General features: G+C 41.9%; 1 protein-coding gene across 1 annotated transcript in view; it reads left to right on the top strand.

The window, feature by feature from the left end:
* SPATS1 (spermatogenesis associated serine rich 1) overlaps positions 1-12178 on the top strand; it is an 84870-nt gene that overhangs the window by 11643 nt on the left and 61049 nt on the right. Inside the window, exons 3-4 of the mRNA XM_040348484.1 lie at positions 3565-3689; positions 11533-11697. Coding sequence (XP_040204418.1) covers positions 3565-3689; positions 11533-11697 — 290 coding nt within the window. The remainder of the gene's footprint in view (positions 1-3564; positions 3690-11532; positions 11698-12178) is intronic.

The following is a 12178-nucleotide window of genomic DNA, read 5'->3' as shown; positions in this document are numbered from 1 at the left end:
ACAGAAAAGACATTAGATATAAAGACTTATCCTCAAGGAATTCCTTTGTATTTTCCGGCGTATAAGACGACCCCCTAATTTTCCAGGAAAATTTTTGGTTTTGGGATATACTCACTGTATAAGACTACCCCCTTTTTTTCAAGCCCCACTGTGCCATTACATGCCCCCACTGTGCCATTACATGCCCCCACTGTGCCATTACATGCCCCCACTGTGCCATTACATTAAATGCCCCCACAGTGCCATCACATTACTTTCCCCCACAGTGCCATCACATTGCATGCCCCCACAGTGCCATCACATTGCATTCCCCCACAGTGCCATCACATTGCATTCCCCCACAGTGCCATCACATTGCATGCCCCACAGTGCCATCACATTGCATTCCCCCACAGTGCCATCACATTGCATGCCCCCACTTTCCCCCCCACTGTGCCATCACTCACGTTTTGCAGGCGGTGACAGTCTCCGTCTGCTGCGAGCGTCCATGATTTCAAAGCCGCGCGCCGTCTTCTCAGCGTGTCCTGTGATTGGCAGAACACACATTTTCCCAGTAGCGCCTCTGTTCTATGTTCCGCCAATCACGGATGCCTTCTCATCTCGTCCGAGGATGAGAAGGCATCCGTGATAGGCGGAAAACAGAACAGAGGCGCTGCTGGGAAGATTTCTGTTCCGCCAATCACAGGACAGCGAGGACGTGCTGAGAAGACGGCGCGCAGCTTTGAAATTATGACGATCGCAGCTGCACGGAGACCGTACCCGGCGTATAAGACGACCCCCGACTTTGGATGCATTTTTTTGCATCCAAAAAGTCATCTTATACGCCGGAAAATACGGTAATCAGTTGACTAAAGTTTCTTTTTATGTATGCCATGGTTGATATCCAGGACTTACTATTATCATTTTGAGCCTACGTACACCCTATAGATGTGAATAAATGGAACCTGCCATTAACCACTTCCTGCCCATAGAACGTCATATGGCATCCTGGACTTTGAGTGGAGATATCTGAATGATGCCTGCAGCTGCTCCTTTTTTCAGCCAGAAATTTCCTGCAAAGTAAGAGCCCTCATCATAGAGCTGACTGCGGACCAGATAGTCTCCGTCAATCTCTATGACCCCCAGAGGGGCAGAAGCAAGGTCATGCCGTCACTTCCGGCGCCGGAAGATGTAACACTGGTGTTTTCTTTTCTGGCAAGCCTGAGATCCCCTTTCTTTTATCTCATGCCGCGTACACACGACCGTTTTTCATGACGTGAACATTTTTTTTTTTTTAAATGGTCATTAAAAAGATCGTGGGCATTAAAAATTTAGAACATGCTCTAATTTTTTGCATCGTTTTTCACGTTGTTGTTTTTCACGTTAAAACGGTTGTGTGTAGGCTTTAACGACGTGGAAAAAATTTGCATGCTCAGAAGCAAGTTATGACAGACTGAAAAGCACGAAAACTGAAAAGCGTGAATCTTCTCTCACCAAACTTTTACTAACACGAAATCAGCAAAAGCAGCATAAGGGTGGCGCCATCCGAATGGAACTTCCCCTTTATAGTGCCGTCGTACGTGTTGTACGTCACCGCGCTTTGCTCGAGCATTTTTTATTTTTATAAGCTTGCCGCTTGCGCCTTGCAGGGGCACAGGGAGAGTGAGCGAAGGGGGGGACGTCTATTCATTCAGCTATAGCGCGGGCGCCAAGTTGTTAAACACTGAATAGTAGAGAAGCAACATTTACTGTAATATTTGTATACACTCCATAGTTTTGGGAAAGCTAACTGGCGTTTGTTGCAGCATTTTTATTTATTTACTCAATAAGAGTGTTAGCGCGGGAGTACCACTTATTTATTTATTTTTTACAACATTTTTAGGGGTTCTGTTGAACAGACTGGACCTCCTAAAAAAAGGTAGGAAATCCTAGAAGTAATTCTGAATGCTTCTGAATATTCCTGATCCCTCATATAGTAGTATATACATACAGTAAAGAAGAGGGATTCGGGATTCATAGACTACACCTCTATTTTGCCCTTACTTACAGTATGGTAATCTTGGCACCACCGATTGCAGAGTTGGCCTAGTCACACCAGGAATGTTGAAACTAGGAGGCACCAGTGTTTCAAGACATCTTCTCATTTCAGTTTCTCATGTACAAGTTTTAAGAATGAATGTGTTGACTACCAATTACATTTGTCATTTAAAATGGACTGCAAGAAACTGCCAAATTTAGTTGGGAGTCACCAATTTCAAACTGTTCCTGGAGCAACTAAAGTGTGGAATATTTTGTTAAAGCGGAGTTCCGGCCACAATTTCACTTTTTAAATATAAATACCCCTGTAATACACAAGCTTAAAGCGGTGGTTCACCCACACTAACAACATTTTAGCATTAAATTAGGCATAGTAGCCCGAGCTACAGTATGCCTGTATTGATTTTTTTAGCCCGGTACTCACTGTGCAATCCTCTATAGAAGATTCCGACTCCCCGCGGGGAATGGGCGTTCCTATCAAGACGGAGGATGATTGACGGCCGGCTCTGGCACGTCACGCTCCCCGAAGATAGCCGGAACAGGTCTCGGCTCTTCACGGCGCTATACGGCGCCTGCGCACAGACTATGCGCAGGCGCCGTGAAGCGCCAAGTCCTATTTCGGCTATTTCCGGAGAAGCGTGATGAGCCATAGCCGGCCGTCAATCATCCTCCCTCTGGATAGGAACGCCCATTCCCCGCGGGGAGTCGGAATCTTCTATAGAGGATTGCACAGTGAGTACCGAGCTAAAAAAATCAATACAGGCATACTGTAGCTCGCGCTACTATGCCTAATTTAATGCTATAAAAAAAAATGTTTTATTAGGGTGAACCACCGCTTTAATGTATTCTACTACAGTTGGCCTGTAAACTAAGGTCCGTTTTGTTAGGTTGTTACAGCATTTAGACACTTTATAAAATAGAAATTGACTGGGGCCATCTTAAGTGTGGGCATCATGAAGCCAGACTGTATGACTTCCTGGATTTCAGCCTTGCAGATCTCGCACATGCTCAGTGCTGCACAAGCAGTGTCAGATCAGGTTTCAGCACCTGTGCTGTCCAAGTCACATGATTCTTTGAGACTGGGGAGTGCACAGACTCCTGGAAAGTTACACCCACTACATTCCCAGGAGTCTGTGCGGTGTAGGTTAGGAAGCATTAAGCACCTAGGTGCAGGAAGTGGGAAGATTAACTATTCTGCCTAGCAACAACACTTTGAAGGCATCTTAAAAAAAAAAAAAAATTTGTAAAGGACTAATGAATTTTTTTTAAAACTACTGATGTAATGTTATATTTATGGGTGGAACTCCACTTTAAGTCATTGGTGCATTCTAGCTTCAGGAGCCCTGGTCTGGATAGGTTAACCCTCCATGATGCCAGGTTTGACCCATTAATCTTTTCTGTTATTTTCACATGGCTACCCATAACATTCCAAATCACTGGGCAGGTATGGATCTGACTGGTGGCTGAGGCGAAGTCTAGCTACTATTAGGAGCACACTGATTTACCAGAACTGTAGCTAAGTACTTTATTGCCACTTTTTCATTACAGCTGTGATCTAGATTGGAAGCCTTCTGCAAGATGGTTGCCCTCTCCAAGATACTCAGATGCTCCACTGCCTCACATCAAATTAAACAAGTTCCCGGATCGAATCAGACTTCAACGTTCTTATCCAAGTAAGTCTCCTTAATTCATGGGGATTATTTAGGATCTACGGAAATCCAGTTGTTCAAAACTTTTAGCTTTCATATTCTCTTCATATTTTAAAGTGTAACTCTAGCCACACCTTTTTTTTAAAGCGGGGGTTCACCCTAAAAAAAAAAAATGTTCTACCATGTCATCCAGCATACTAGCGCGAGCTACAGTATGCCTTTATTTTATTTTTTTGCGCCGTACTCACAGTTTAATTCCGTAGTTACGTTTCAGACTCCCCGCGGGGAATGGGCGTTCCTATGCAGAGGGGAACATGATTGACGGCCGGCTATGGCGCGTCACGCTTCCCAAAAATAGCCAAAATAGGACTTGGCTCTTCACGGCGCCTGCGCAGTCAGCTCCTAGTCTGTGCGCAGGCGCCGTTGAGCGACGTGAAGAGCCGAGTCCTACTCCGGCTATTTTCGGGAAGCGTGACGCGCCATAGCCGGCCGTCAATCATGTTCCCCTCTGCATAGGAACGCCCATTCCCCGCGGGGAGTCTGAAACTTAACTACAGGATTAAACTGTGAGTACGGCGCAAAAAATAAAAAATAAAGGCATACTGTAGCTCACGCTAGTATGCTGGATTTCATGGTAGAAACGTGTTATTTAGGGTGAACCACCGCTTTAAGTATGGAGTAAGGAAGAGCAAGAACCTCTGTTTGAGTTTTGAGGGTTTTTTTTAACAAGTAGAAAATGTTTATTAAAAAAAAGAAAAGAAAAAAAAAGGAAAATGCCTTAGGCCTCGTACACACGTTTCCCTCGACAGAATCCATCAAGAAACTTGGTGGCAGAGCTTTTTTGCCGAGAAAAACGGTCGTGTGTATGCTTTTCATCGAGAAAACTGTCGAGGAACTCGACGAGGAATTAAAGAGAACAAGTTCTCTTTTTCCTCGATGGGAGTCTCAATTTCCTCGTCGGGCTGGTTTTCGACAAGAAACACATTCGTGTGTATGCTAAGAAACCCACGCATGCTCAGAATAAAGTATGAGACGGGAGCGCACCTTCGGTAAAAGTAGCGTTTGTAATGGAGATAGCACATTTGTCACGCTGTAACAGACTGAAAAGTACAAATTGTCTCTTACTAAACTTTTACTTAACACGCAGTAACATGAGATTAGCAAAAGCAGCCCCAAGGGTTGTGCCAGTGGAATCGAACTTTCCCTGCCGTTGTATGTGTTGTACGTCACCGCGTTTGAGAACGACGAGATTTGGTCTTGACTGTGTGTACGCAAAGAAAGCTTGTCGAGTTTCTCGACAAGCCTGACAAGGAACTCGTCGAGGAAAACGATGTGTCTTTTCCGACGAGTTCCTCGGTCGTGTGTACGAGGCCTCAGGCTCCTTTCACACTGAGGAGTTTTTTAGGCAGTTTAGCACTAAAAATAGCAACTAAATACCGCCTGAAAAACTCCTGCCCTGCAGTCTCAGTGTGAAAGCTGAGGGATTTCACACTGGGGCGGTGCGCTAGCAGGACCTCTCCAAAAGTTCTGCTAGCCGCATGGAGCGGTGAGTTTACCGCTCCTCCACCGCTCCTTCCTATTGAAAACAATGGGACACCGTGGCTAGACCGGTATTAACCCTTTTTCGGCTGCTAGAGGCCAAATACCGCCGCAATTACGCTGCAATTCCGACGGTATAGCGCCGCTAAAAACAGTGCCGCTATACCATCAGCACACCTCTCGCCCCAGTGTGAAAGGGACCTAACAGGGCATCATGTTGTCCGAAAATAATCAACAGGGGAGATATGAGTATAGACAACTTTAAGCATATACAGAATCCCTAATAGATGGGCTACACACCAAAAGACTAAAATGGTATTCCAATCATGATAATAAGAACAATCTAATAAAAATCATATCAAATTACCCATAAAAAACACATGTCTAGAAAATGAGATCCGTGTGAAAGACTATGAGATAACATCAGGACATTCTTGAGACTGAAAGTTGGGAAAGAAAGAGGGAAAGTAGTAAGCTCGAAATCTCTATAAAATTAGGAAAAAATCCACTTTTTACGTTTGCCAATAGAACAGGTGTCCCCATTGAAAGATGACCCCTTTACTTCTTTTTCAGTGACAATTGTAAAATTTAGCATTCTCCGTCAGTTTTACCAGAGGAAGACTTATTTCAGTCTACGAGAAACCTAAGACTGGGGTGCCGGTCCAGTTTTAACCACTTAAAGATCGCCTCCTGCACATATACGTCGGCAGAATGGCACGGCTGGGCACATGTACGTATAGGTATGTCCTGTACTAGTACCCAGCCGTGGGTCGCGGGCACGCGCCCGCGGCGCGCTCCGGCCACCCGGTCCGAAGCTCCGTGACTGGGACCACGAGACCCGCGGACCCGATCGCCGCTGGAGTCCCGCGATCGGTCCCCGGAGCTGAAGAACGGGGAGAGCCGTTTGTAAACACGGCTTCCCCGTTCTTCACTCTGGCGCTGTCATCGATCGTGTGATCCCTTTTATAGGGGGACACAATCGATGATGTCAGACCTACAGCCACACCCCCCTACAGTTGTAAACACACTTCAGGGAACACATACCTCAACTGCGCCCCCTTGTGGTTAACTCCCAAACTGCAACTGTCATTTCCACAGTAAACAGTGCATTTTTAATGGTCCCAAAAATGTGTCAAAATTGTCCGCAGTCACGAAAAAAATCGCTGATCGCCACCATTAGTAGTAAAAAAAAAAAATTAATAAAAATGCAATAAAACTATCCCCTATTTTGTAAACGCTATCAATTTTGAACAAACCAAACGATAAACGCTTATTGCGATTTTTTTTTTACCAAAAATAGGTAAAAGAATAAGTATCGTCCTAAACTGAGGAAAAACATTTTTTTTTATATATTTTTGGGGGATATTTATTATAGCAAAAAGTAAAAAATATTGTATTTTTTTCAAAATTGTCGCTCTATTTTTGTTTATAGCGCAAAAAATAAAAACTGCAGAGGTGATCAAATACCACCAAAAGAAAGCTCTATTTGTGGGGAAAAAAAGGACGCCAATTTTGTTTGGGAGCCACGTCGCATGACCGCGCAATTGTCAGTTAAAGCGACGCAGTGCCGAATCGCAAAAAGGGGCAAGGTCCTTTAGCTGCATTTTGGTCCGGGTCTTAAGTGGTTAAGCAGGAAAAGGACCTGAACACATAGCCATAGCTACACTGGAGTAGTTTGAAGCAAAGAATCTTGATGCTTTCATACCCCCAAAAAATTGCTGTTCACCAACAGTCAACAGTTAAAAATACATTGACACTGTTGAGTATGTTGTATAAAATTCCAGTAAAATCTACAGCCAGCACAATAATTATTGGCAACTTACGTGAAATTTACTTTCTACATGATTACAAGCTGAATCTGGGATATACACCGATCAGCCATTACATTATCACCACAGGAAAAGCGAATAACATTAATTATCTTGTGACCAGTAGCTGTGCGCCAATAAAGGGCGCAGGAGCGCTGCCCCCTCTCTCCTGCACCCATCTATCATCACTAGTGTTGAGCAGAATACGCCATATTCGATTTTGCGATATATCTCGAATATATAGTCGAATATTCGAGATATATTCGCTAAATTCGAATATTCGTGATATTTTATCGAAATGAAATGATTGCGAATTTTCGCTATTGCGAATGCGAAAATAATTGCGAATTTTCGATAACTGCGGTAGGAGCACTCTGATTGGCTCAGAATATTCTTGATATTTTTTCGAAATTTCGCAAAATGCGAATGCGATATTTACTGCGCAATTTCGACAAATGCTGTAGGAGCACTCTGATTGGCTCAGAATATTCGTGATATTTTACAATACAAAATAATTGCGAATATTCGGCAAATGCGGAAGGAGCACTCTGATTGGCTCAGAATATTCTTGATATTTTACAATACAAAATAATTGCGAATATTCGGCAAATGCGGAAGGAGCACTCTGATTGGCTCAGAATATTCGTGATATTTTACAATAGAAAATAAAAAGTGTTTTGCATTGGTGGTGATTCTTTACTCTATCCATCTGTCACAGCCGTTTGTCAATCAAACACCTTGAAGATTGAACACGTTCATGCTGCATGCTTTGGACTTTTTTTCACTTCACATATCAAAGACATTTTTATGAAAGATTATTTTTCTATTATTGGGACTATATTTCTTTATATATTTGTTTCACTGTGTATTTCACAAGTTATTTGCGCTTGCTTATTTTATAATTTGCCCACATGTCTTGTCACTAGACATATTTTTTATTCTTGTAGAGCGACTCCATTTTCTGTCTTGTATTAATTTATGTTGTATAACATTTTTGAGTTGCTGCTGTATTCTCCCCTTTTTTTAAGGTATGCGCAATTTTTTCCTTCTTACAAAAAAAATAATATCAAACATACAAATATTCATAACAGAAACATACACAAAGCCCCCCCCTTTTGCATCAGAGACAATCAGAGTTCTCCTACCACAGTTATCGAAAATTCGCAATCATTTTCGCATTTGCATTAGCGAAATTTCGCAATTTTTTTTTTTTTTATATTCGGCAACATAAAAGGATCGCCTCAGCTTAGCTACTCGGCCCAGGGTCTCTAATCATACCAGCAATGCTTTTAGACGTCGATAGGATGTGATCTGTTTTAAAAATAAAATTGAAAAAATGCGAATATTCGGAATTGCGAATATTCATTGCGAAATTCGAAATATATCGCGAATACTCGAATATGCCATATTCGAGCCGAATATTCGCAATACGAATATTCGTGAGCAACACTAATCATCACCAATAGATAGATAGATTCATGCATTGCATGAATCTATCTATTGTCACCACTGCCTTATCAACCCAATTTAATCTCAATTGCAAGTTATGTAAATGTAGCATTGGAAAAAAAAAAAAAAATTCAGGAAAATTATTTTTTTCAAACCTTTTTTTTTTTTTTATAAAATATTTTTTATAAAGAGTTTTTGAGTTCATACATACAAACAACCACTCAAAACAGTAGGCATAGGAAAAAGGGCATGAATTCCAAGTGTGGTGTAGCTGTTCTAGAATGCACCGGACAATTTTCATACTTAGATTTGTGGTACAGTAAGAAAAGTCAGTAAAACAAGATATCATATATGACAAGTTGTGTGAAAAACATACACATTGGGGTTGATTTTCTAAAGGCAAATACACTGTGAACTTTGCAAAGTGCAGTTGTCCTCTGCAAGTGCAGTTGCTCCAGAGCTTAGTAAATGAGATAAGGCTTCACTTTGCAAAGAATATCCAATCACGTTCAAGGAAACTGAAAAAAAAAATCTAGATAAGCATACCTGAAACAACTTTATCAGCCTTGCAAGATTTTCTCAAAGACAAGAGCTATTGGAGATAACCCTGGGACCTGTAACCAGGGGTCCCATAGTTTATTACATTTAAAAGGGGTACCTCGGGATATGCCTTTCTTTTAGTAAGGTAGTATTTACTTGGGTGTGCCACCCTTTAAAAGTAGGGAGAGAGGTGATATCCATTTCAACAGAATGAATTGACAACAGGTGAAAAACAGCAGTCCGGGCATGGGGCGTAAATAGTTCTTCATCAAGAAATCCCAGGATACAGACCAGGGGATCATTTTGAACGGATAATTTAAAAGCCTGATTAATGACCGAGATTATTTTGTTCCAGTAGCATACAAGTGTCGAAATATCATCTTTTTAATACTGATTGCCAATAAAATCCAAGGAAATAATTCTGTATATGTATTCAAATTTGCAACCAAATTAAATCCCTGTCTGTGCTGAAAAAATAACGTTTAATAGAGTAGACTACAAATGCTAAAAGGTATAATATGCATGATGAGGTTTCACTGATATGAAAAACAAGCTCTGAGACTCAAGAGGATTTAGGAAGTAAATGGCTCAAGTGGCAATTCTCACAGCCTGCAACAGCTACAATGTGTAATGTTCTATTGAAACCAGCAGATGGCACCATCTCACTCCTAAAGAATTAATGGGACAGTAGAATCTTCTTATTAGAGACCGTACACAGCAATTTGATCAAATCTGTGAATACAATCCTATGTTGTTGTTTTTTGTTGGTTTTTTAAAAGCTTGATTCTACTTGATAGTAGTTGTAGATATAATTAGGCTTCATGCACACGGGACGTTTTTAACACTGCTCTTAGGGTAAGGTGACCAGATTTTTCAAATTAAATCCAGGGACATATTATTATTTTTTTACTAGTAATGGCAGGAATCAGCAACTCTGCCCGTCGCCGCCACCGCCCGCCTCACATCCTGCCAAGTCTTACTCTCCGTGCCCCGGCTACTACAGGGTCTTTTTACATATAAGGATTTGCTACACTTCCTCTACACTTGTACCCCATTCCCTATTTACAGCGCAGCACTACCCTTTTCTTTATATCTGTTATGGTCTGATACACCTTTCAGTGCCGCAGCCGTACCCCCTTCCCTTTTCTCCTTCCCCCACTTCTTGGTAGCACGGTAATACTCACTCCCTCACTTCCAAGTGCACTTTCAAAGGCACTTTGCACTTGTAGTGCAAATTGGATTTGCCTTTCGTAAATAACCCTCATAGTCTACTCAAATCATGTTCTACTCAAAGTATATTTTACGCTAATAATACTCTAATATAATTATACTCTACTCCAAAATGACTCCACTTTAATCATACTCTACTCGAATTGGCCATAGGGCAGCCATGGTTCGAAAAGCACATCTATCTAGCTGGCCGGGACTTGAGCCAAGGTAGAAGGACATGCAAGTGGAGATGAATTGACATGCGCCGAAACTTAAGAAATATTCCCACCATGTTTCACAGTGGGGATGGTGTGTTCAGGGTGATGTGCAGTGTTAGTTTTCCGCCACATAGAGTATGATAAAAGTACAGTATGATTGGAGTAAAGTATAATTAGAATACAGTATGATTGGACTAGAGTATGATTAGAGTGCAGTATAATTAGAATACAGCATGATTGGAGTAGAGTATGATTAGAGTGCAGTATAATTAGAATACAGCATGATTGGACTAGAGTATGATTAGAGTGCAGTATAATTAGAATACAGCATGATTGGAGTAGAGTATGATTAGAGTACAGTATAATTAGAATACGGTATGATTGGAATAGAGTGTAATTAAAGTGAAGTGTGATTACAGTGGAGTATGATTGGAGTTGATATGATTTGAGTAGAGTATAATTGTAGTAGGGTATGATTGAAGTAGAGTATGATTGTAATAGGGTATGATTGGAGTAGAGTATGATTGGAATGGGGTATGATTGGTGTAGGCCAGTGATGGCGAACCTTGGCACCCCAGATGTTTTGGAACTACATTTCCCAAGATGCTCAACTACACTGCAGAGTGCATGAGCATTGTGGGAAATTAAGTTCCAAAACATTTGGGGTGCCATGGTTTGCAACCACTGGTGTAGGGTATGATTAAAGTAGAGTATGACCAGAATAGAGTATGATTAGAGTAGCCTAAGATTATAGTAGAGTACGGTTAGAGTAGAGTATGATTAAAGTAAAGTATGATTGGAGTAGGGTACAATTGGAGTAGGGTACGATTGGAGTAGGGTACGATTGGAGTAGGGTACGATTGGAGTAGGGTACGATAGGAGTTGGGTACGATAGGAGTTGGGTATGATAGGAGTTGGGTATGATAGGAGTTGGGTATGATAGGAGTTGGGTATGATTGGAGTAGGGTACGATTGGAGTAGGGTATGATTAGATTAAGGGTATGATTGGAGTAGATCAGGATGGATGAGTGCTGATAGACCAGGTGGAGTCAAGTTGGCCAAGTTTGGGAAATTGATAAAGCATGTTTATTCTGTATCTTTCAGGAAGTGGTTTAGCTGGTGGAGCTGAATGGAGCTTTTACCCCAACTTGGGATTCCCCTTCACTTATCACAATGGCAAACGCTGCATTATTGACGGAGTTCATCAAAGCAATCAGATGTCTTCACATGTACAGTCATTACCAACCTGCTTGGGAAGGAAAAAGAAAGGTAATTTGCAATTCTTGTTATTGAGTATAGAAAACCCAGACAGTACCTTTCGTTTAACATCAGGACTGAAAGCTGTGATAAGCGCCATTTACATTTGAAACCTGCTACTGCAGGCCGGCTGTTCACATATCCTGGTGCTCTCTTAGGGCCAGATTCTTAAAAGGCTTACGACGGCGCAAGTCGTAATCTGGCCCAGGGTATCTATGCGACTGATTCTTAGAATCAGTTACGCATAGATACCCATTAGATCTGACAGGCGTAAGGCTCTTACGCTGTCAGATCTTGAATGCAATTTTTTTTCCCGCCGCTAGGTGTCGCATCGTCGTTATCCCCGTCGTCTATGCAAATTAGCTAGTTAAGCGAGATTCCCGAACGTACGCGCGGACGACGCAGTGATTTTACGACGTTTCTGTAAGCGTAAACTTGCCCCTGCTATATGAGGGGCAAGTTTACGAAGGTCCGTCGTATGCCATGTTAAGTA

Source organism: Rana temporaria, chromosome 4 (assembly GCF_905171775.1).
Source record: "Rana temporaria chromosome 4, aRanTem1.1, whole genome shotgun sequence".
NCBI classification, from domain to species: Eukaryota; Metazoa; Chordata; class Amphibia; order Anura; family Ranidae; genus Rana; species Rana temporaria.
The sequence above is the reverse complement of the archived record's forward strand: the minus strand, read 5'-3'. Positions and strand labels throughout refer to the sequence as shown.